Source organism: Mobula hypostoma, chromosome X1, assembly GCF_963921235.1.
Source record: "Mobula hypostoma chromosome X1, sMobHyp1.1, whole genome shotgun sequence".
Classification (NCBI taxonomy): domain Eukaryota; kingdom Metazoa; phylum Chordata; class Chondrichthyes; order Myliobatiformes; family Myliobatidae; genus Mobula; species Mobula hypostoma.
In genome coordinates this window covers 71,065,732-71,091,455 of record NC_086128.1, presented here as the reverse complement: position 1 = coordinate 71,091,455, position 25,724 = coordinate 71,065,732, and the positions used below count along the sequence as shown (strand labels likewise).

The following is a 25,724-nucleotide window of genomic DNA, read 5'->3' as shown; positions in this document are numbered from 1 at the left end:
AGATCTACCGCCGCCACCCCCAAACCCCAGCATCCAACACTCCAGTGAAAATAACCCAGGCTTGTCCAACCTCTCTCTAATCCAGGTAGCATCCTGGTAAACCTCTTCCACACCCTCTCCAAAGCCTTACATCCTTCTTATAACGGGGTGGCCAGAGCTGTGTGCAATACCCCTGGTGTGGCTGCACAAAAGTTTTACACAAAGTTGCAACGTGACTTCCTGACTCTTACGTTCAATGCCCCAGCCAATAAAGGGCTAAGATGGCATTTGCCTTCCGGACCTGGAACCCGTGATTCTCTCTGCGCATCAGTGGTCCAAAGGGTCTTACCATGAACTGCGTACTTTCCATCCGACCTCCCATACTTGCTCAGGTTGAATTCTACCTTCCATTTCTCTGCCCATATCTGCAACAGATCTATATTCTGCTGATTCCTTTTGACAGACCATCCAGAGTTGTTCATGGACTTGTCCACTGTCCAGAGCTCCACAAATCTTTGACTTCTCTGCAAACTCACTAACTACCCCCCCCCCACATACGTTTTTATTTTTTATCCAAGTTACTAATACAGCAGAGGCCTCACGACGGATCCCTGTGGATCACCAGCCGGAATATAACCCTTTCTATGAGCAAGCCAGGAATGAGTGAAATTACAAGGTCACCTTGAATCCCAGGATTCTTCATCTTCCACAAAAACGTGCTACTGGGGACCATGTCAACCGCCTCACTAAACTCTCTGTGGACAACAGACACAGTCCGACCCGCTTATTCGGCATTATGTAATGGACGTGGAGAGGTTTACGTTGCCCTCAGTCCCATTATCCGTAGAGTTACCTGAGTGGGGTCCACCTCCCCCTGGATAATGTTGAGGATGGCGATGTAACAGTGGTTCGTTTGTCTGTCTCTGCCGGTCGACACCATCACGTTCTTCGGTTGCAGCAGTCTTCGCATGACATCCAGGACTGTTGTTTTGCGTACACTTGCCACCTGAGGACAAAGATGCTCCCGTTTTAAACAATCAGAGGGTCGCCATTTTAATTTCTCCCCACCTAACCAAAGATAGACCAACTGGCTTCTCGATTAAGTGCTGAAATCGCAAGTTACATTCAATGGTTCCATTTATTAGCAGAGAATGTATACAATATACAACCTGAAACTCCTACTCTCCGCAGACATCCTTGAAACAGAAGACAACCCCAAAGAATGAACGGCCGTTGTAAAACGTTAGGACCCCAAAGCCCCCCTGCCCCATCCCATGCACCAAAGCTCAACCTCCCCCCGCCAACTTATTTCAGCAAGAAGCCTCAGCACCCCCACCATGCTCCAAGCAAAGCAATAGCAAATCCACCCCCCCCACCACAAGGAGAGATGATGATCTGCTGTCCAACAAAAAAATTAATCCTTCGCCCAATTTGCAGAGTTATGAATACAGAAGAGATTCTGCAGACGATGGAAATCCAGAGCAACACACACACACACACACACAGACAAGATCTATGGAAAGAAGTAAAGAGGCCATCATTGTGCGTGTGTGTGTGTTCATTCCATCATTATGAGTGTAACGCCCTGGGAAAGGTTTCACTGTTAATGTAATGGTTGTTCTGTAGCAGCAGTGTTTGGTTATGACCAGAGATAATGGGGGCTTTGGAATGTGCACCATCCCATGAAGGGAGTGTTTCTTTCTTGTTGTGTGCCTGAGACTGAGGTGATCTGGGTCTTTTGTTCGGCGAGGGGTGGAGAGGGAAGACGCCAGAATGGAGAGGTCGCAGACAGCAGGAAGGAGTGGACTTGGAGCGGAGCCGGGAGCCGACAAAGCCTGGGGGACAAATGGAAGGGAAACTCAAACCTGACATTACATTTTGTATCTTACCACAGGCTTTGTTTGGTCTACCTTGGAGTTGTGTATCAGACACAACTATATACGTGGTTAACCAAGTAAAGCTTACTTGTCCTACACATAAACAGACCAAATCTGCCAAGACCAAAAAAAGGGCCACAGCACTTGTCAATAACTTAGACTGAATGCACACTGTTAAGTTTCTTCTTTGCAAGAGCACGGAAAATAAATATGTACGTCTTTCATGGTACTGGGGCTGTACGAGGCACGTAGTGAATAATTCTGATAATGAAATCACTACCCAAATCTCTGATGGTGGGAATCAGATAAACAATTGAAGTGGGACTGGCTAGCACACCATACAGTGATTAGGTGGGTGCTAAAATGCACTCATCTGAAGTCAAAGATGTCTCCTTACAGTTACTTTGAATTAAATTAGCTAATGAAACTTTTATATTGGGAATTGTGGAATCTTACACAGCAGAATTCATGAAATGCACAGTGATGAACACCCTGAACAGTTGTATCGTGCCCGGTAAGGAAACGCCATCGACAAAGCCGACAAAATGTGATATAGATACCCTCCCAGTGCACCGCGGGTAAAGCCCTCCCCACCATTGAGCACATCTACGTGGAACTCTCTTCACACTGCTGTATCAGGAAGGAGGTACAGGAGCCTCAGGACACACACCACCAGGTTCAGGAACAGTTATTACCACTCAACCATCAGGAAGGAGGTACAGGAGCCTCAAGACACACACCACCAGGTTCAGGAACAGTTATTACCCCTCAACCATTAGGAAGGAGGTACAGGAGCCTCAGATCCCACACCAGCAGGTTCAGGAACAGTTATTACCCCTCAACCATCAGGAAGAAGGTACATGAGCCTCAGGTCCCACACCAGCAGGTTCAGGAACAGTTATCACCCCTCAACCATCAGGAAGAAGGTACATGAGCCTCAGGACCCACACCACCAGGTTCAGAAACAGTTATTACCCCTCAGCCATCAGGCTCCTGAACCAGCGTGGACAACTTCACTCACCTCAACGCTGAGTCGATTCCACAACCCACAGGCTCACCTTCAACAGCTCACGTTCTGTGTATTATCTATGCTATATATTTATTATTAGTAGCATTTGCTATTTTAAGTTTGCAGAGTTTGTCTTCTTCCACACATTAGCTGTTTTTCAGAGTTTACGTAGTTTTTCATTGACTTCATTGTATTTCTTGTGTTCTACAGTGAATGCCCTAAGAAACTGAATCACAGCGTAGTGTGTGGTGACATACACATCGTACTTTCCAAAATTCTTCAGCACCCTAGATTGCTCTTTTATATAACCCCTTGGTCAACGGCAGGGGCCCATGGCATAAAAAAGGTCGGGTTCCTGTTTGATATGCCTCCACAGAGCCCTGATCTCAACATCACTGAGGCTGTCTGGGATTACCCGGAGAGACAGAAGCAAGCTGGGCAAAGACTGCAGATGAACTATGGCAAGTTCTCCAAGATGCTTACAACAACCGACCAGCCAATTTGCTTATAAAACTGCACGACAGTGTACTGAAGAGAAATGATGTAGTTTTAAAGGCAAAGGAAGGTCACACCAAATGTTGACTTGATTTAGTTTTTTCAATGTTTCCTGCTTTTTTTTTGATACTTAGAAACTTCATTTCATTATTTTTGAAAGAATTTTCACTTTACAGATTTTTAAACATTTTTCTAAGACTTCTGTACAGTACTGTACTGTACATACTGCGATAACAAGTTTACTTTGAACTTCATGCGATACAGGAGCAGAGTTAGACCATTTGGTCAATCGCATCTACTCTGCCATTTCATCGTGGCTGATCCAATTCTCCTCTCAGCCCCAATCTCCCGACTTCCCAGCACCACCCCTGCCCCCCGCCCCCGTATCCCTTCATGCCCTGACCAATCAAGAATCCATCAACCTCTGCCTTAAATATTCATAAAAACTTGGCCTCCACAGCCACCTGTGGCACAGATTCACCACCCTCTGGTTAAAGAAATCCCTCCTTATCTCCGTTCTAAAAGGACGCCCCTCTATTCTGAGGCTGTGTGCTCTAGTCTTAGACTCTCCCACCATAGGAAACATCCTCCCCACATCCACTCTATCTGTGTCCTCTGGTCCTAGACTCCCTCAGTACAGGAAACATCCTCTCCACATCCACTCTATCTGTGTCCTCTGGTCCTAGACTCCCCCACTATAGGAAACATCCTCTCCACATCCACTCTATCTGTGCCCTCTGGTCCTAGACTCCCCTACTATAGGAAACATCCTCTCCACATCCACTCTATCTGTGTCCTCTGGTCCTAGACTCCCTCACTATAGGAAACATCCTCTCCACGTCCACTCTATCTGTGTCCTCTGGTCCTAGACTCCCCCACTATAGGAAACATCCTCTCCACATCCACTCTATCTGTGTCCTCTGGTCCTAGACTGCCCCCACTACAGGAAACATCCTCTCCACATCCACTCTATCTGTGTCCTCTGGTCCAAGACTCCACCACTATAGGAAACATCCTCTCCACATCCACTCTATCTGTGTCCTCTGGTCCTAGACTCCCCCACTACAGGAAACATCCTCTCCACATCCACTCTATCAAGGCCTTTCACCATTCCATAGGTTTCAATGAGGTGACCCCTCATTCTCCTGAATTCTAGTGAATACAGGCCCAGAGACATCAAACGATCTTTGTTTGACAAGCCGTTTAATCCTGGAACCACTTTTGTGAACCATCTTTGAACCCTCTCCAGTTTCAGCGCATCCCTTCTAAGATAACCTGCTCACAATACTCCAAACGAGGCCTCACCAGTGCTTTATAAAGTCTGTGGTGGCCAGTGCGATCATGTTTGCTGTTGTGTGCTGGGGCAGCAGGCTGAGGGTAGCAGACACCAACAGAATCAACAAACTCATCCATAAGGCCAGTGATGTTGTGGGGATGGAACTGGACTCTCTGACGGTGGTGTCTGAAAAGAGGATGCTGTCCAAGTTGCATGTCATCTTGGACAATGTCTCCCATCCACTACATAATGTACTGGTTGGGCACAGAAGTACATTCAGCCAGAGACTCATTCCACCGAGATGCAACACAGAGCGTCATAGGAAGTCATTCCTGCCTGTGGCCATCAAACTTTACAACTCCTCCCTTGGAGGGTCAGACACCCTGAGCCAATAGGCTGGTCCTGGACTTATTTCCTGGCATAATTTACATATTACTATTTAATTATTTATGGTTTTATTACTATTTAATTATTTATGGTGCAACTGTAACGAAAACGAATTTCTCCTGGGATCAATAATGACTATGACTATGAAAATTACATCCTTGCTTTTATATCCTAGTGTTCTTGAAATGAATGCGAACATCACATTTGTCTTCCTCACCACAGACTCAACCTGCAAGTTAACCTTTAGGAAATCCTGCATAAGGACTCCCAAGTCCCTTTGCAACTCAGTTTTTTGTATTTTCTCTCCAATTAGAAAATAGTCAACCCTTTTATCTCTTCTAAGTGCGTGACCATACACTCCTTGACACTGTATTCCATCCGACATTTCTTTGCCCATTCTCTTAATCTGTCTAAGCTCCTCCACCTATCTTCATATCCTCCGCAAACTCTGCAACAAAGCCATCAATTCCATCACCCAAATCATTGGCAAATAACGCAAAAAGGAATCAGTCCCAACACAGGCCCCTGCAGAACACCACTAGTCACCAGCATCCAGCCAGAAAAGGCTCCCTTTATTCCCACTCTTTGTCTCCTGCCAATCAGCCACTGCTTTATCCGTGCTAGAATCTTTCCTGTAATACCATGGGCTCATAGCTTGTTAAGCAGCCTCGCGTGTGACACCTTGTCAAAGGCCTTCTGAAAATCCAAGTACACAACATAAACCAATTCTCCTTTGTCTATCCTGCTTGTTATTTCTTCAAAGAATTCCAACAGATTTGTCAGGTAAAATACTTATTCATGCAGTCCAATATCCACTCTCACCTGTCTTTTACACTTTATGAATCTGAAGAAACTTTTGATATCCTCTTTAATATTATTGGCTAGCTTACTTTCGTATTCCATCTTCACCTTCTTAATGACTATTTGAGTCGCCTTCTGTTGGTTTTTAAAAGCTTCCCAATTCTCTAATTTTCACACTATTATATGCCCCCTCTTTGGCTTTTATGTTGGCTTTGACTTCTCTTGTTAGCCACCATTGTGTCATCTTTCCTTTTGAATACTTCGTCCTCTTTGGGACGTACATATCCTATGCCTTCCGAATTGCTACAAGAAATTCCAGCCATTGCTGCTCTGCTGTCATCCCTGCCAGCGTCCTTTTCCAATCAATTCTGGCCAACTCCTCTCTCATGCCTCTGTAATTCCCTTTACTCCACTGTAATACTGATACATCTGACTTTAGCTTCTCCTTTCAGGGTGAATTTCAGGGTGAATTCGCTCACATTAAGATCACTTTCCTCTAAGTTTTCTTTTACCTTAAGCTCTCTACTTCAACGCACTGTGTAATGATTTGATCTGTATGAACAGCGTGGAATACCCAACCTTTCCAGGTCTCCCTCCTCCTTTCTCCCTCCTCTTACTTTCTCCTGGGTGTGTGTGAGTGAGAGGGCGTGTGGGGCCACGCAGGCGAGAGAGGTCAGCTGTGGGCACATGCACGATTTTCCGTCAGGAAAGAAGAGTTAACCAGACCCTGTTGAACAAACAGCAACTGTACTCCAGAAGCAGGGCTACCCGAAGCTGAGTAACTCAGCCGTGTCTGTAGAGTCAGAGAGCAAACTCTCAGCCAGCGCTGATGCTTCCTAAAGATCTTGGAATTTTTGATGCTGCAGAAGGATACAAGACTGGGGCTTCTGTTAACATGTATGAGAACTGAACGACAGAGAGCAGAGGGTGGGGTTAAGAGATGACTTACGGCTGACGCAGTCTGGTTCTGCATGAGAGAGCTTCCCCTGGTGTGCATGCTCAGGCCCGACCACATAGTTGGCTCTGTTCCTGCCCCCACAGCAGCATTATGGAAAGCAGTGTTGGGAACTGTACGGTCATGCACTTTTGTAGAAGAAATAACAGGGTAAACTATTTTCAAAATGGAAAATGATTCAAAAATCTGAGGCGCAGGACTCCCTACGGTTAATTTGCAGGTTGAGTCGGTGGTGAGGAAGGCAAATGCAAATGTCAGCATTCATTTCAAGAGGGCTAGAATGTAAAAGCAAGGATGTAATGTTGAGGCTTTATAAAGCACTGGTGAGGAGTATCGTGAGCAGTTATAGGTCCCTTATCTGAGAAAGGATGAGCTGGCACTGGAGAGGGTTCAAAGGAGATTCATGAAATGATTCTAGGATTGAATGGCTTGTCATATGAAAAATGTTTGATGGCTCTGGGCCTGTGTTAACTAGAATTCAGAAGAATGAGGGGTGAGCTCATTGAAACCTACCAAATGGTGAAAGGCCCCGACAGAGTGGATGCGGAGAGGATGTTTCCTGTGGTGCGAGAGTCTAACGCCAGAGGACACAGCCTCAGAATGGAGGGGCGTCCTTTAGAATGGAAATAAGGAGGAATTTCTTTAAAAGAGGGTGGTGAATCTGTGGAACTGATTGCCACAGGTGGCTGTGGAGGCCAAGTCTTTATGTAAATTTAAGGCAGAGGTTGATAGATCATTTGTTTATCAGGGCATGAAGGGATACGGGGAGAAGGCAGGAGATTGGGTGGATGAGAGGGAACAGAGATGAGCCATGATGGAATGGCAGAGCAGACTCGACGGGCCAAACGGCCAAATTCTGCCCCTGCACCTTACGGTCTTGTTGTACAGTCAATGGTTCACGGGGATTTGTAATGAACACCCTTCCACACGAGAGCACAGGCCAGTCCGTTGTGTCCCTCACCAGGTCTCAAATCGCCTGCTCACCGTGCGGACAAAATACTTCCACTGTGCCCTATATGACTGAGGAAAGTTTCCCCCTCCTACTCACATTCTCCTCATTATGGGCCGACCGAACTGGGGTTTATCTACCCTAATGTGTTCCAGTATTTCTGGCGCTCCCCCCTTCCTGACAGCAAGGTGCAGCAGCAAACCTCCCCCGCCAACCTAATAGTCAAGCCTCCTGCTCTCCCTGAATATCAGCAACCCCCTCCCTGTATTGTCAAACCTCCAGTTCTCCCTAAACATCAGCAAACCCCTCCTCGTATTGTCAAACCTCCTGTTCTCCCTAAACATCAGCAAACCCTCCCCGTATTGTCAAACCTCCTGTTCTCCCTAAACATCAGCAAACCCTCCCCGTATTGTCAAACCTCCTGTTCTCCCTAAACATCAGCAAACCCTCCCCGTATTGTCAAACCTCCTGTTCTCCCTAAACATCAGCAAACCCTCCCCTTATTGTCAAACCTCCTGTTCTCCCTGAATATCAGCAACCCCTCCTCAATTGTCAAACCTCCTGTTCTCCCTAAACATCAGCAAACCCCTCCTCGTATTGTCAAACCTCCTGTTTTCCCTGAATATCAGCAAACCCTCCTCAATTGTCAAACCTTCTGTTCTCCCTAAACATCAGCAAACCCCCTCCTCATATTGTCAAACCTCCTGTTTTCCCTGAATATCAGCAAACCCTCCTCAATTGTCAAACCTCCTGTTCTCCCGGAATATCAGCAAACCCTCCTCAATTGTCAAACCTTCTGTTCTCCCTAAACATCAGCAAACCCCTCCCCGTATTGTCAAGCCTCCATGTTCTCCCTGGTGAAATCTAGGCAAGAGTATTTATTTCGGACCACACTTACACCCCCTATACCCCCCCCTCCCACCCCCACGTACAGATCACACCTCACCCTGACCTGGAAAATTGGCTAATGGTCACGACGCTCATCTGTATCTTGTGTCAAACGCCTGCCGCTGCCTGTAAAGGGGTTTGTATGCTCTCCCTCTGCAGCCTCGCACTGTCGAAAGACCTGCCGGTCAGAGGGCTGACTGGGCATTGCAAATTGTCCTGTGATTAGGCTGGGGTTAAATTGGGGTTTGCTGGGCCTATCCCACACTGAATCTCAAGAAATAAACAATTAAATCATCTTGATAACGTCCTGACCGGCGTCTCGTTTAAAGGGTCACCATCCTGATCCGTACGTAGGAGAGATTAGTGTTTGTGCGTCTTTGACATCAGCCGGTTTAGCACAACATTGAGGGCCAAATGACCTGTTCCTGTGCTGTAGTCTTCGATGTTTGATGTATCTTGTGTTAAATTCCCCTTGATTCTGCAACCACTCCTCTGATCCAGACAGCACCTTCTTCTTGGTAAGGTCCTGACCCAGCAACTTGTTTAACAGTCACAATCCTCATCTGTATCTTGTGTAAAATTCCCTTGACCTCTCCTGCTGGGATATGAGCAGCTCCCTCTCGGTAGTGATGGAGCCAGTGCACAGGCTTAACGCTCCAGATACGCCTTCTGCCGAACAAATCATTTCCTTCGTCCCAATCTGACTCTACACCTTCTCTTACGACTACAGAAAAGTGTTGTGCTCACTTCTACGATATGCTAACTGCTATTCTCTCCGCAGTCACTGTGTTTCTCGTTACCCCTCTCCCCTGGTTCTCATAACACGGGCCATTTTGCCTCCTCTCTTCCTCCCATCCTCCTCCACATCCTGGGACAACCCGGCAGCTCGGACTTTGGTCACCGTACCTTTCTCGAACGGAGGGCTTCGGTCACGAGGAGACCGGAGAGACCAGTACTGTTCTCACTGCAAGCACGTGAGCGCTGACCTTAGAGCGGGTTTTAAAATTCTGAGACATACAGCAGATGCAGTCCTGTAGAGGGTTACGGACTTTGTCCAGGAGCTGGGGATTCTAAAACTAGGCATGCATTGGGTAGCAAAATGAGAATACAGTATCAAAATACTAAAATTATTTTTTTAAAACCACTGCCCTCGCAAAGTCATTCTTATGACAGTAGGTGAAAGTCACTAACAGTTTCCATTGCTACGGGGGCCTCAGTAACGTAGTAATTAGTGTGACTCTCTAACAGCCTGGGACGTCAGGGTTCACAGTTCACTGTTGGTGTCATCTGCACATCCTCCTCATGCAAGCTGTGGGTTTTCTCCCACAGCCCAGCGAGAAGGTTACTTGGGTCTTTGGAAATTGTACAGTGATCAGGCGAGGGTCAAATCGGGGGCTGCTGGGTGGCACGGCTCAAAGGGCCGGAGGAGTCTCTCTCTCGAGAGAGAGCATGAGACAGAGAGCGCGAGTGAGAGATCGAGAGAGAGAGTGCAAGACACAGAATGTGAGTGAGAGTGTGAGACAGAGACAGGACAGAGAGAGAGAGACACAGAGAGAGACAGGAGAGAGAGAGAGAGAGAGAGAGAGAGAGACAGAGAGTGCGAGTGAGAGAACGAGAGAGAAAGTACAAGACACAGAATGTGAGTGAGAGTGTGAGACAGAGACAGGACAGAGAGAGAGACACAGAGAGAGACAGGAGAGAGAGAGAGAGAGAGAGAGACAGAGAGTGCGAGTGAGAGAACGAGAGAGAAAGTACAAGACACAGAATGTGAGTGAGAGTGTGAGACAGAGACAGGACAGAGAGAGAGAGACACAGAGAGAGACAGGAGAGAGAGAGAGAGAGACAGAGAGTGCGAGTGAGAGAACGAGAGAGAAAGTACAAGACACAGAATGTGAGTGAGAGTGTGAGACAGAGACAGGACAGAGAGAGACAGGAGAGAGAGAGAGAGAGAGAGACAGAGAGTGCGAGTGAGAGAACGAGAGAGAAAGTACAAGACACAGAATGTGAGTGAGAGTGTGAGACAGAGACAGGACAGAGAGAGAGAGACACAGAGAGAGACAGGAGAGAGAGAGAGAGAGAGAGACAGAGAGTGCGAGTGAGAGAACGAGAGAGAAAGTACAAGACACAGAATGTGAGTGAGAGTGTGAGACAGAGACAGAGAGGGAGGGAGAGACAGGAGAGAGAGAGAGAGAGACAGAGAGCACGAGTGAGAGAACGAGAGAGAAAGTACAAGACACAGAATGTGAGTGAGAGTGTGAGACAGAGACAGAGAGGGAGGGAGAGAGAGGGAGAAAGAGAACAAAGGGGAGAAGGGAAGGGGAAGGGAGGAGAGAGAGGGAGAGGGGGGAGAGAGGGAGAGAGGAAGGAGAGAGGGACACAGAGCACAAGTGAGAGCAAAAGACAGAGTGAGAGAGAGAGAGAGAGTCAGAGCGTGAGTGAGAGTGGTTGAAGACGGCAGTACCCGAATGAATATTGAACAATTTACACGTGCATACCTGTGGAACACAGGTCCATACACCGTACCAGAAATGTGGAATACATCAACCCTCTCCGAACAGATCCTCTCCACGCTGCATGACAAACCAATTAATCACGTCAAAGAGTCATCGAAAACGCAATAGCCGACGGCACATACCGACTGATCCGTGGTAAGCGGAGTGTAGCCAGTCATAAGGAAGTGTAGTCTCGGAGTGGGAATGAGGGAGGCGATGAGGCCGATCAGATCGTTGTTCATGTACCCGGGATACCTCAGAGTGGTGGTACTTGCAGACATGATGGTGGATACCTGTGGGGGGGGAGAAAAACCTGTCACAAAGTCGTATTGCAACTCAAATTAAAAAACATGGAGCAAATCGCCGTAAATCAGCAACGCACTTGCTCAGCACACTCAAACGGAGGGGGGTGAACTGATCGTCATAAAAAAGTACAGCACAGAAACAGGCCCTTCAGCCCATCTAGGCTGTGCCAAACCATTTCAATTGCCTACTCCCATCTACCTGCACCCAGACTGTCGCTCTCCACACCTCTCCTATAACATCCAAACTTCTCTTACGCGTTGAAATCGAGCTCGTACGCACATCCTGCACCGGCAGCTCGTTCCTCACTCACACTACCCTCTGAGAAGTTACCCCTCATGTTCCCCTTAAACTTTTCACCTTTTACCCTTAACCCATGACCTCTAGTTGTCATCTCACCCAACCTCATTTACCCAATCTATACCCCGCACAATTTTGATGCAACACACACACACACACACACACACACAAACACAAACACAAACACAAACACACACACACACACACACACACACACAAAATGTTGGAGGAACTCAGCAGGTCATGCAGCGTCTGTGGAAAAGAGTAAAGAGCCGACGTTTCGGGCCGAGACCCTGAATCGGGGCTGGAAAGGGAGGGGGGAAGGAGTCAGACCAGGGGAGCGGGTGAAGTAAATAGCCGGGAAGTTGACCGATGTAAGAGATTATCGGCTGGAGAGAAGGGAATCCGATAGGAGAGGGTAGATGGCCGTGGAAGAAAGGGAAGGGGGGGGAGGAACAACAGAGGGAGGTTTTGGTAACCGAGGTCTTCTACGTTGAAAGGAACAAACTCCCAACCTTATAACTCGGGTCTCCCGGACACAGCAACATCCTTGTACATTTTCTCTGCACTCTTTGAACCTTACTTACACCTTTCCTGTAGGCAGGTCACCAAAACTGCACACAATACACCAAATTAGGCCTCACCGACATCCTCACCAACATCAACATAACATCCCGGCTCCTGAACTCAGTACTTCGACTCGTGAAGACCAATGTGCCCAGCGCTTTCTTTACCATCCCATCTTCCTGTGACACCGCTTTCAATGAATTATCAACCTGTATTCCCAGATCCCTCTGCTGATGAAAACAATTGCATCAGGGATGATAAATGGCTGCACTCGTTCACCATCAGAGTAAAAGGAAATAACCTGGATCGGAAAAGGCTGCAAGGTATTTCCACTGTTCCTAAGATTGTACTGCAACACGAGACTTGCCTCTACGAAAGCCTCCTCTCCATGTAGTCCAAGATTACTGTCATCCAAATGGACACGTGTATACAGCTAAACAAAACCATGTTTCTCGGGGACCAAATGCAAAACACATGTCACACAGAGCGCGGAAAATAATACTAACAGATTGGAAAAAAAAACAGTATTCTGTAGATATACAAGTTGACATGGATTTGTGAAAGGAAAATCATGTCTGACGAATCTCATAGAATTTTTTGAGGATGTAACCAGTAGAGTGGATAGGGGAGAACCAGTGGATGTGGTATATTTGGATTTTCAAAAGGGTTTTGACAAGGTCCCACACAGGAGATTAGTGTGCAAACTTAAAGCACACGGTATTGGGGGTAAGGTATTGATGTGGATAGAGAGTTGGTTGGCAGACAGGAAGCAAAGAGTGGGAATAAACGGGACCTTTTCAGAATGGCAGGCAGTGACTAGTCTCAGTGCAAGGCTCAGTGCTGGGACCCCAGTTGTTTACAATATATATTAATGACTTAGGCGAGGAAATTAAATGCAGCATCTCCAAGTTTGCAGATGACACGAAGCTGGGCGGCAGTGTTAGCTGTGAGGAGGATGCTAAGAGGATGCAGGGTGACTTAGATAGGTTGGGTGAGTGGGCAAATTCATGGCAGATGCAATTTAATGTGGATAAATGTGAAGTTATCCACTTTGGTAGCAAAAACAGGAAAACAGATTATTATCTGAATGGTGGCCGATCAGGAAAAGGGGAGGTGCAACGAGACCTGGGTGTCATTATACACCAGTCATTGAAAGTGGGCATGCAGGTACAGCAGGCGGTGAAAAAGGCGAATGGTATGCTAGCATTCATAGCAAGAGGATTCGAGTACAGGAGCAGGGAGGTTAACTGCAGTTGTACAAGGCCTTGGTGAGACCACACCTGGAATATTGTGTGCAGTTTTGGTTCCCTAATCTGAGGAAAGACATTCTTGCCATAGAAGGAGTACAAAGAAGGTTCACCAGATTGATTCCTGGGATGGCAGGACTTTCATATGAAGAAAGACTGGATCGACTAGGCTTATACTCGTTGGAATTTAGAAGATTGAGGGAGGATCTTATTGAAACATATAAAATCCTAAAGGGATTGGACAGGCTAGATGCAGGAAGGTTGTTCCTGATGTTGGGGAAGTCCAGAACGAGGGGTCACAGTTTGAGGATAAAGGGGAAGCCTTTTAGGACCGAGATTAGGAAAAACTTCTTCACACAGAGAGTGGTGAATCTGAGGAATTCCCTGCCACAGGAAACAGTTGAGGCCAGTTCATTGACTATATTTAAGAGGGAGTTAGATATGGCCCCTGTGGCTAAAGAGATCGGGGGGTATGGAGAGAAGGCTGGTACAGGGTTCTGAGTTGGATGATCAGCCATGATCATACTGAATGGCGGTGCAGGCTCGAAGGGCCGAATGGCCTACTCCTGCACCTATTTTCTATGTTTCTATGTTTCTAAGTGTACATACAACATACAGTTAACTATACAATAATATTTGCAGCTGTGTGCCCAGAGACGTGTGATCTTTGGGCACAGAGTTCAAAAAAGGCAACGTGGTGGATTTTCAACATTGTAAACTAGCGAGTTGCTTGTTATGCCTCCCCGCTCGCTGTGAAAACGGAGACACCTCTTTTTCCCCTTATTGGGGGGAGAGGGAGAGGGGAGAGGAGAATACACACACACACACACACACACACACACACACACACACATGGTCGTTTTCCAAACGTTCACTTTATGACACCTCGCTGTTACAAAAGACCTGCATTAGTCACCTGTTTTCGCTAACAGTAGGTGTTTTCACCATTACGAAAAAAAACAGAGTGTGAAAAGGGGCAGCGCGCGCCCAAGCAGCCAAGCTCCTTCCCCGGAACAGCATTCTAGCCAGCATTGCTTAAACACGTGCTTTATCTTAATTTATTTTGTGCATCCATTAGCAAGATGAGTTCTGAGGTATCAGAAAAGCCTAAAAGAGCTCATAAGGGTGTTACACTTAGCGTAAAACTAGACATAATTAAGCGTTTCCATCGTGGTGAACGAAGTAAGGACATTGTCCGCGCGTTGAACTTGCCTGCATCCACCATTCGCACTATTTATACGCAGGGAGAGAATTTTAAAAGCTGCCGATTTTACTATTGGTTCTGCTCGTAGCAAAGTGGTCTCTTAGTCGGCATCCAATAATGGATAAAATGGAAAGTCTACTGCTTGAGTAGATTGATGGGTGTACAAAGCGTGGTGCTCCGTTAAGTTTTCTTACACTTAAGGAGAAATCAGTCAGTCTTTTGAACAAGCTGAAACAGAAAGCACTGGACGATGGTGATGAAAGTGGAATTTATCTTGGGTGGTTTGATCGGTTTCTGAGGTGAGGGCAGCATCATAGTTTAAGCAGCGGTCCCCAGCCTCCAGGCCGCGGGCCGATACATTGCCGCGAAGAACGCAGCGGTGCAGCGGTGGCCGGGACACACCCAGCACATCTTTAAGAAAAAAGCCAAAGTAAACATGCTAATTAATTAGGTGCCACCCAGCACGTAAATGTCGGCCCAGATCAGAGGCGATTGACGATTGTGTCAGATGGTTATTCGTATAAGCAAGTGTTTAACTGTGACAAAACTGCAATTTATTGGAGTCTTCCTGATTCCGGTAAGTGAAACTACACTGTACACACATTATTTCTACTTTATATAGGCTGTGTATTTTTACGTGTTATTTGGTATGATTCGGCAGCTTCATAGCTTAAAGGTTACTGGAGAGTGTTTCTGCCGAGAGCACTCCCGCGAGATTTTCACTGCACTAGACAGTGCTGCAGAAAAGTATTTCTACTTTATATAGGCTGTGTATTTTTCATATCATTCCTGCTTTTACTATATGTTACTGTTATTTAAGATACTCACACCACCCTGTCTGCAACCAGCAGTCAAAGTTACTGAGATCCCATTTCTTCTGCATTCTGATGTTCGGTCTGCACAACAACTGAACCTCTTGTCCACGTTTGCATGCTCTGATGCATTCAGTTGCTTCCAGATTATTGTTGGATCAGATAATTGCTTTAGGAAGAAGGTGTACCTCATAAAGTTGCCACTGATTATATCAAGACTGACGTGGGAACTCTTTCCTGACTTCCAGCCAGTGTCAGACTGCTCTCATCAGTCCCTGTAAGCAGGGTAGTGATTCCCCAGCAACGTCACACTCGTTCTACCCGGATGGTGCCCCTCAACGTTTCCCACTTCACCCCCACAACCTGCTCTTCCCCTTATCTACTTTGCTCGTTTCCAGTTTGGACTGGGGTTTTGAGCGGAAGTAAAAGCAGTTCGTCATTTTGACACATTGGACATTTGACATGCAAATGTGTGGGAACAAACTCCGTGCTTTTTTCCCACAATCTGTCGTCAGGCAGACAGTAGTGCAGTGTAAGATCAGGGACTTAGGCTGGATAACAGCCTGTTTTCCCAGGTTGTGAGACTGCTGAACACTCAGCCTCTACCCAGTACACGCTCCTTGCATTCAAAGTTCAGAGTAAAATTTACTGTCAGAGTACAGACATGTCACCCACACACAGCCCTGAGATTCTCTGAGCTGCTGGCGTGCTCAGCAAATCTATAGAATAGTAACTGTAAACAGGATCAAAGGAAGATTAGCCAGAGTGCAGGAGGCAAATAAATGTGCAAATGCAAATGTGAGTTGATTGCAATGAGTAACGAGGCTGTGAAATAACAGGATAAAGAGACCTTAAAGTGGCTGCGGGTGCGTCTCAATAGATAAGTGTAGTTATCCCCTTTTGTTCAAGAGCCTGATGGTTGAGGGGTAATAACTGTTCCTGAACCTGGTGGTGTGGGTCCTGAGGCTCCTGTACCTCCTTCCTGATGGTTGAGGGGTAATAACTGTTCCTGAACCTGGTGGTGTGGGTCCTGAGGCTCCTGTACCTCCTTCCTGATGGTTGAGGGGGTAATAACTGTTCCTGAACCTGGTGGTGTGGGTCCTGAGGCTCCTGTACCTCCTCCCTGATGGCAGCAGCAACAAGAGAGCAAGGCCTGGGTGGTAAGGATCTCTGATGATGGACGCTGCTTTCCTACGACCGTGTGTCATGTCGATGTGCTCGATGGTGGGGAGCGCTTTACTTGTGATGTGTTGGGCCGACTCCACTACCTTTTATAGGATTCTCCTTTCAAGGGCATTGGTGTGTCCATACCAGGCTGTGATGCAGACAGTCAGTACGTGAGCAGAGGAGGACGGGAGAGTGTCCATGAGGGGGTGACGGGAGAGTGCCTGTGAGTCGGGGATGACGGGAGAGCGTCCATGAGTCGGGGACGACGGGAGAGTGTCCGTGAGGGGGTGACGGGAGAGTGTCCATGATTCGCGGACGACGGGAGAGTGTCTGTGAGTCGGGGTGGGGGAGAGTGTCTGTGAGTCAGGGACGACGGGAGAGTGTCCGTGAGTCGGGGACGACGGGAGAGCGTCTGTGAGTCGGGGTGGGGGAGAGTGTCCGTGAGTCGGGGATGATGGGAGAGTGTCCGTGAGTCGGGGAGGACGGGAGAGCGTCTGTGAGTCGGGGTGGGGGAGAGTGTCCGTGAGTCGGGGTGGGGGAGAGTGTCCGTGAGTCGGGGACGATGGGAGAGTCTCCGTGATTTGGGGCCAACGGAGAGCGGGCGTGAGTCGGGGACGACGGGACAGTGTCTGGGAGGGCATTCAGTCAGGGTCAACACGTTTCCTTTCACCAGTCTCTCAGTTCTCCGGACAATAAGCTCTATTTTCTGGAAGTCTAAGCGAGCGAGTGAGCAGCAGGTTTTACTTACCAGCTGATTGATCTGGGAAAAGGACGGGTTTTGGATGTGAAGCCTGTCTGTGGCAATCCGATTGAGTGCTGTGTTGTCAAGAACAACCTTCAAACAAAAATCACACAACAGCATCTGAGTCCTGGACAGCAAATCATTCCACAGCACCTCCCACCCGAAACGGAGCCCGATGACGTGGGCTGACTTACCACACAGTCTGCATTTTGAGTCAGTCTCTTCAGTGTCAGCAGGGAGTTGTACGGCTGCACCACCACGTCGCTCATCTCATCCTGGTTGGGGAAGACGGAGTAGGTCTGAACCAGCTTCTTTGGGTACCTTCAGAGATGTGAGACAGATCGGTTCGGAAACGCTGCACTCTTCAGAATAGTCAGACTTTCAAAGTCAGCTAAACAATACCGGTAGAACTCAAATTGGTAAAAAAAAAATCTGAAAAGGACAAATTAACCGGACACTATCATCTCCAGGACCCAATGATCTATAATCCAAAGTTCCTGCAGGGACCAGATGAGTGGAGAGACAGAGAGAAACAGAGAGGGGCGGGGGGGGGGAAAGGGAGGGGGTTCGAGAGACAGGGGTGGCGAGAGAGGGGAGTGTGAGAGAGAGGGGGGTGAGAGGGGGGAGAGAGAGGGGGGGTGACAGAGGGGGGCAAGGGGCGAGAGGGAGAGGGGAGGGGGAGGCGGGGCAAGGGGGACAAGAGAGGGGACAAGAGGGGGGCGAGGGTGGGAGAGAGGGGAGGGCGGGGGGGGCAAGAGAGAGAGGAGGCGAGAATAGGGCAATAGAGGGGTGGGCGAGAGAGGGGGGATGAGAGAGGGGGGTGAGAAAGAGGGGCGAGAAAGAGGGGTGAGAAAGAGGGGCGAGAAAGAGGGGCGAGAGAGGGGAGGGCGCAAGAGAGGGGGACGAGGGGGGGTGAGAGGGAGGGGGGCAAGAGGGAGGGGGCGAGCGAGAGGGGGCGAGAGGGAGGGGGTGAAAGGGAGGGGGGCGAGAAGGAGGGGGCGAGAGAGGGGGGTGAGAGAGAGGGGAGGGTGAGAGAGGGGAGGGTGAGAGAGGGGAGGGTGAGAGACGGGGCAACAGAGGGGTAGCGAGAGAGGGGGGTGAGGGAGGGGGTCGAGAGAGAGGTGGGGCGAGAGAGGGGAGGGCGAGAGAGGGGAGGGCGGCGAGAGGGAGGGGGCGAGAGGGAGGGGGGGCGAAAGGGAGCAGGGCAAGAGGGAGGGGGGCAAGAGGGAGGGGGGCAAGAGGGAGCGGGGCAAGAGGGAGCGGGGCAAGAGGGAGGGGCGAGAGAGGGGAGGACGAGAGAGGGGAGGACGAGAGAGGGGGAGCGAAAGGGAGGGGGGATGAGAGGGAGGGGCGAGGGGGGGCGAGAGAGAGAGAGGGGTGAGAGAGGGGGCAACAGAGGGGGACGAGAGAGGGAGGCAAGGGGGGCGAGGGGGAGGGAGCGAGAGAGGGGTGGGCGAAAGAGAGGGGAGCGGGGGAGGCAAGAGAGGGGGGAGGACGAGGAAGGGCGAGAGAGGTGGGGCAAGAGAGGGGTGAGGGGTGCGAGAGAGAGGGGGGTGAGAGAGAGGGCAACAGAGGGGGGACGAGAGAGGGAGGCGAGGGGGGCGAGAGAGAGGGAGGTGAGAGAGAGAGGAGGCGAGAGAGAGGGGCGAGAGAGGGGGGTGAGAGGGGGGGCAAGAGAGGGGGGCGAGAGAGAGGGGCGAGAGAGAGGGTCGGAAGAGAGAGGGGGGGCGTAAGAGAGAGGGGGCGAGAGAGGGGAGCGAGAATAGGGCGATAGAGGGGGGTGAGAGAGGGGTGGGCGAGAGAGGGGGCGAGAAAGGGGGGCGAGAAAGAGGGAACGAGAAAGAGGGGCGAGAAAGAGGGGCGAGAGGGAGGGGCGAGAAAGAGGGGCGAGAAAGAGGGGCGAGAGGGAGGGGGCAAGAGCGGGGGAGCGAGGGGGGGCAAGAGAGGGGGCGAGAGAGGGGAGGGCGCGAGAGGGGGGACGAGAGGAAGGGGGCGAGCGAGAGGGGGCAAGAGGGGGGGGCGAGAAGGAGGGGGGCGAGAAGGAGGGGGGCGAGAGAGAGGAGAGGGTGAGAGAGAGGAGAGGGTGAGAGAGGGGGGGCGTGAGAGGGAGGGTGAGAGAGGGGGGCGTGAGGGGGGGGGCGAGAGAGGAGGCGAGAGAGAGGGGCGAGAGAGAGAGGGGGCGAGGGAGGGGGTCGAGAGAGAGGTGGGGCTAGAGAGGGGAGGGCGAGAGGGAGGGGGGCGAGAGGGAGGGGGGCGAAAGGGAGGGGGGAAAGAGGGAGGGGGGCAAGAGGGAGGGGCGAGAGAGGGGAGGACGAGAGAGGGGGAGCGAGAGGGAGGGGCGAGGGGGGCGAGAGAGAGAGGGGTGAGAGAGGGGGCAACAGAGGGGGGACGAGAGAGGGAGGCAAGGGGGGGCGAGGGGGAGGGAGCGAGAGAGGGGAGTGAGGGGGGCGAGAGAGGGGGGTGTGTGGGGGGGAGGACGGGGGGGCGAGAGGGGGGCAAGAGAGGGGGACGAGAGAGGGAGGCGAGGGGGAGGGGACGAGAGAGGGGGGCGAGAGGTGGGAGGGCGAGAGAGTGCGGCGAGAGAGAGTGGGGCGACAGGGGGTGAGGGGGTCGAGAGAGGAGGGTGATAGGGGAGAGCGAGAGAGGGGGTCGACAGAGGGGGGGCGAGAGAGAGTGGGGCGAGGGGGTCGAGAGAGAGGGGAGGGTGAGAGGGGGAGGGCGAGAGAGAGGGGAGCGAGAGGGAGGGGGTGAGAGGGAGGGGGCGAGAGGGAGGGGGGCAAGAGGGAGGGGCGAGAGGGAGGGGCGAGAGAGGGGAGGGCAAGAGAGGGGAGTGCGAGACTGGGGGGTGAGAGAGGGGGGTGAGAGAGGGGGGCGAGGGGGGGGCGAGGGGGAGGGCGAGAGAGGGGGTCGAGTGAGGGGGGGTCGAGAGAGAGGGGGTTGAGACAGGGGCGAGGAGGGGCGAGAGAGGGGGTTGAGAGAGAGGGGGTCAAGAGAGAGGGGGTCAAGAGAGGGGAGTGAGGGTGGGGGCGAGAGGGGAGGTCGAGAGAGAGGGCGAGAGAGGGGGCATGAGAGGGGAGGGTGAGAGAGGGGGTCGAGAGAGGGGGGCGAGAGAGGGAGACGAGAGAGGGGGGCGGGGGTGAGAGAGTAGGGGCAAGAGAGTGGGGGCGAGAGGGGGACGAGAGAGGGGGAGAGAGAGAGGGGGAAGAGAGAGTGGGCAAGAGAGAGTGGGCAAGAGAGAGGGGGCAAGAGAGAGGGGGCAAGAGAGAGGGGGCAAGAGAGAGGGGGCAAGAGAGGGTATGGGGAGAGAGAGGGGGGTGGGGAGAGAGAGGGAGGTGAGGGGGGATGGGGAGAGAGAGGGGGGTGAGAGAGAGTGGGCGAGAGAGGGGACAGGGAGAAAGTGGGCGAGAGAGTGGGGGAGAGAGGGGGGCGTGAGAGGAGGAGACAGAGGTTGCTGAGAGAGAGGGGGGCGAGAGAGTGGGGGTGAGAGAGAGGGGGGGTGAGAGAGAGGGGGGCAAGAGGGAGGGGGTGAGAGAGAGGGGGCGAGAGGGGGATGGGGAGAGAGAGGGGGGTAAGAGAGAGGGGGCGATAAGAGAGAGGGGGCGAGAGAGAGAGGGGCAAGAGAGAGGAGGCGAGAGAGAGGGGCGAGAGAGAGAGCAAGAGGAAGGGCGAGAGAGGGGGTCGAGAGAGGGGGGCGAGAGAGAGGGTGTGAGTGGGGGCGAGAGAGGAGGTCGAGAGAGGGGGAGCAAGAGAGAGAGGGGCGAGAGAGAGGGGCGGAAGAGAGAGGGGGGCGAGGGGGAGCGGAAGAGAGAGGGGGTCGAGAGAGAGGTGGGGCGAGAGACGGGAGGGCGAGAGGGGGGGCGAGGGGGGGCGAGAGGGAGGGGGCAAGAGGGAGGGGGCAAGAGGGAGGGGCGAGGGGGGTGAGAGAGGGGAGGACGAGAGGGGGGAGTGAGAGGGAGGGGGGACAAGAGGGAGGGGTGAGAGAGAAGGGGGTGAGAGAGGGGGCAACAGAGGGGGGGACGAGAGAGGGAGGCGAGGGGGGTGAGAGAGGGGTGGGCGAAAGAGAGGGGAGCGAGGGGGGGCGAGAGAGAGGGGTGTGAGAGGGGGGAGGGCGAGGGCGGGGCAAGAGGGGGAGGGAGAGAGGGGAGGGCGAGAGAGGGGGATGAGAGAGGGGGTGGGGGGGTGAGAGAGAGGGGGGTGAGAGAGGGGGCAACAGAGGGGGGACGTGAGAGGGAGGCAAGGGGGGGCGAGGGGGAGGGGGCGAGAGAGGGGTGGGCGAAAGAGAGGGGAGCGAGGGGGGTGTGAGAGGGGGGCGAGAGGGGGGAGGGCGAGAGAGGGGAGGGCAAGAGAGGGGGCGAGAGAGGGGGTGAGGGGGGCGAGAGAGGGGGGCAAGGAGAGGGGAGGCAAGAGAGAGGGAGCGAGGGGGTGGGCAAGAGAGGGGAGGGCGAGGGGGGGGCGAGAGAGAGAGTGGGGCGAGAGAGGGGGGTAAGAGAGAGTGGGGCGAGAGGGGGCGAGGGGGTCGAGAGAGACAGGGGCCGAGAGAGGAGGGTGAGAGGGGAGGGTGAGAGAGGGGGTCGACAGAGGGGGGGCGAGAGAGAGTAGGGCGTGGGGGTCGAGAAAGAGGGAGAGGGCGAGAGGGGGAGGGCGAGGGCGGGCGAGCGAGAGGGAGGGGGGCGAGAGGGAGGGGCGAGAGAGGGGAGGGCGAGAGAGGGGAGGGCGAGAGAGGGGAGTGCGAGAGAGAGGGGAGCGAGAGGGAGAGGAGCGAAAGGGAGGGGGTGAGAGAGAGGTGGGGTGAGAGGGAGGGGGCGAGAGAGGGGAGGGCGAGAGAGAGGGGGCGAGAGGGGGATGGGGAGAGAGGGGGGTGAGAGAGAGGGGGCGAGAGAGATGGAAGTGAGAGAGAGGGAGGTGAGAGAGAGGGGCAAAAGAGAGGAGGCAAGAGACAGGGGGCGAGAAGGGGATGGGGAGAGAGAGTGGGTGAGAGAGAGGGAGGTGAGAGAGAGAGGAGGCGAGAGAGAGGGGCGAGGGGGGGCGAGAGGGGGGCAAGAGAGGGGGGCGAGAGAGAGGGGGGTGAGAGAGGGGGGCGAGAGAGAGGGGTGAGAGAGAGGGGCATAAGAGATAGGGGGTGAGGGGGGCGTAAGAGAGAGGGGGTGAGGGGGGGCGTAAGAGAGAGGGGCGAGAATAGGGTGATAGAGGGGGGTGAGAGGGGTGGGCGAGAGAGGGGGCGAGAGAGAGGGGTGAGAAAGGGGGGCGAGAAAGAGGGGCAAGAGGGAGGGGGCGAGAGGGGGGAGGGCGCGAGAGGGGGAGGGCGCGAGAGAGGGGGACGAGAGGGAGGGGGCAAGCGAGAGGGGGTGAGAGGGAGGGGGTGAGAGGGAGGGGGCGAGAGGGAGGGGGGCGAGAAGGAGGGGGGCGAGAAGGAGGGGGCGAGAAGGAGGGGGCGAGAGGGGGGGTGAGAGAGAGGGGAGGGTGAGAGAGGGGGGCGAGAGAGAGGGGCGAGAGAGAGAGGGGGCAACAGAGAGGTAGCGAGAGAGGGGGTGAGGGAGGGGGTCGAGAGAGAGGTGGGGCGAGAGAGGGGAGGGCGAGAGGGAGGGGCGAGAGAGGGGAGGACGAGAGAGGGAAGGACGAGAGAGGGGAGGATGAGAGAGGGGGAGCGAGAGGGAGGGAGGACGAGAGGGAGGGGCGAGGGGGGCAAGAGAGAGAGGGGGCAATAGAGGGGGGACGAGAGAGGGAGGCAGGGGGGTGAGGGGGAGGGAGCGAGAGAGGGGTGGGCGAAAGAGAGGGGAGCGAGGGGGGCGAGAGTGGGGGGTGTGAGGGGGAGGACGAGGGGGGGCGAGAGGGGGGGCAAGAGAGGGGTGAGGGCTGCGAGAGAGAGGGGGGTGAGAGAGGGGGCAACAGGGGGGGACCAGAGAGGGAGGTGAGGGGGGCGAGGGGGGGGACGAGAGGTGGGAGGGCAAGAGAGGGGGCGAGAGAGAGTGGGGCGAGAGAGTGGGGTGAGAGAGAGTGGGGCGAGAGGGGGTGAGGGGGTCGAGAGAGGAGGGTGATAGGGGAGGGCGAGAGAGGGGGTCGACGGGGGGGCGAGAGAGAGTGGGGCGAGGGGGTCGGGTGAGAGGGGGAGGGTGAGAGAGAGGGGAGCGAGTGGGAGGGGGACGAGAGGGAGGGGGGCGAGAGGGAGGGGGCGAGAGGGAGGGGGCGAGAGTGAGGGGAGCGAGAGGGAGGGGAGCGAGAGGGGAGCGCGATAGAGGGGAGTGCGAGGGAGGGGGTGAGAGAGGGGGCGAAGGGGAGGGCAACAGAGGGGGATCGAGTGAGGAGGGGGTCGAGAGAGAGGGGGTTGAGACAGGCGAGGAGGGGCGAGAGAGGGGGTCGAGAGAGAGGGGGTCAAGAGAGGGGAGTGAGGGTGGGGGCGAGAGAGGGGAGGTCGAGAGAGGGGGCGAGAGAGGGGGCATGAGAGGGGAGGGCGAGAGAGGGGGGCGAGGGGGAGGGTGAGAGAGGGGGTCGAGAGAGGGGGGTGAGGGGGAGGGCGAGACAGAGGCATTGAGAGAGGGGGCGAGAGAGGGGGTGGGGGGTGAGAGAGTAGGGGCAAGAGAGTGGGGGCGAGAGAGGGGGACGAGAGAGAGGGGGACGAGAGGGGGCAAGAGAGAGGGGGGAGAGAGGGGGAGAGAGAGGGGGAGAGAGAGGGGGAGAGAGAGGGGGAGAGAGAGGGGGAGAGAGAGGGGGAGAGAGAGGGGGGAGTTAGAGGGGGGAGAGAGGGGGGGAGAGGGGGGGAGAGAGGGGGGGGAGAGAGGGGGGGAGAGAGAGGGGGGAGAGAGAGGGGGAAGAGAGAGGGGGAAGAGACAGGGGGCGAGAGAGAGTGGGCGAGAGAGAGTGGGCGAGAGAGAGGGGGCGAGAGAGGGTATGGGGAGAGAGGGGGTGAGGGGGGATGGGGAGAGAGAGGGGGTGAGAGAGAGGGGGCAAGAGAGGGGACAGGGAGAAAGGGGGCGAGAGAGTGGGGGAGAGAGGGGGGCGTGAGAGGGGGAGAGAGAGGTTGCTGAGAGGGGGGGCGAGAGAGAGGGGGGCGAGAGAGAGGGAGGCGAGAGAGAGGGGGCGAGAGAGAGGGGGCGAGAGAGAGGGGGCGAGAGAGGGGGGGGCGAGAGAGAGGGGGCGAGAGGGGGATAGGGAAAGGGGGATGGGGAGAGAGGGGGGGTGAGAGAGAGGGGCGAGAGAGAGGGAGGTGAGAGAGAGGGGCGAGAGAGAGGAGGCGAGAGAGAGCGGCGAGGGGGCGAGAGAGAGGGGGTGAGAGGGGGATGGGGAGAGAGAGGGGGCAAGAGAGAGGGGCGAGAGGAGGGGGCGAGAGAGAGGGCAAGAGAAAGGGCGAGAGAGGGGGTCGAGAGAGGGGGGGCAAGAGAGAGGGGCGAGAGAGAGGGTGTGAGGGAGGCAAGAGAGGGGGTCGAGAGAGAGGGGGTCGAGAGAGAGGGGGCAAAAGAGAGAGGGGCGAGAGAGAGGGGCGGAAGAGAGAGGGGGTCGAGAGAGAGGTGGGGTGAGAGAGGGAAGGGCGAGAGGGAGGGGGGCAAGAGGGAGGGGGTCAAGAGGGAGGGGCGAGGGGGGTGAAAGAGGGGAGGACGAGAGAGGGGGAGCGAGAGGGAGGGGGGACAAGAGGGAGGGGCGAGAGAGAGGGGGCAAGGAGAGAGGGGGGCAAGAGAGAGGGAGCGAGGGGTTGGGCAAGGGGGGGAAGAGAGGGGAGGGTGAGATTGGGGAGGGCAAGAGAGGGGGAGGGTGAGAGAGGGGGGCGAGAGGGGGTGAGGGTGTCGAGAGAGAGGGGGGCGAGAGAGGAGGGTGAGAGGGGAGGGCGAAGGAGGGGAGGGTGAGAGAGGGGGTTGACAGAGGGGGGCGAGAGAGAGTGGGGCGTGGGGGTCGAGAGAGAGGAGAGGGTGAGAGCGAGAGGGGGAGGGCGAGGGGGGGCGAGCGAGGGGGGGCAAGAGAGAGGGGAGCGAGAGGGAGGGGGCGAGAGGGAGGGGGCAAGAGGGAGCGGGCGAGAGGGAGGGGGTGAGAGGGAGGGGGTGAGAGGGAGGGGGCAAGAGGGAGGGGCGAGAGAGGGGAGGGTAAGAGAGAGGGGAGCGAGAGGGAGGGGGGCGAGAGGGAGGGGTGAGAGAGGGGAGGGCGAGAAAGGGGAATGCGAGAGAGAGGGGAGCGAGAGGGAGAGGGAGCAAGAGGGAGCGAAAGGGAGGGGGGCGAGAGAGAGGTGGGGTGAGAGGGAGGGGGCGAGAGAGGGGAGGGCGAGAGAGGGGGCGGGGGGGCGAGAGGTGG

The 25,724-nt window shown here is 54.1% G+C and overlaps 1 protein-coding gene across 1 annotated transcript in view; it reads right to left on the bottom strand.

The window, feature by feature from the left end:
* Nucleotides 1-25,724, bottom strand: part of tubg1 (tubulin, gamma 1) — a 74,728-nt gene that overhangs the window by 9,220 nt on the left and 39,784 nt on the right. Inside the window, exons 6-9 of the mRNA XM_063037978.1 lie at nt 17,645-17,771; nt 17,457-17,543; nt 11,252-11,401; nt 833-985 (exon numbers count right to left, since the gene is read on the bottom strand). Of these exons, the coding sequence (XP_062894048.1) occupies nt 833-985; nt 11,252-11,401; nt 17,457-17,543; nt 17,645-17,771 (517 nt within the window). The remainder of the gene's footprint in view (nt 1-832; nt 986-11,251; nt 11,402-17,456; nt 17,544-17,644; nt 17,772-25,724) is intronic.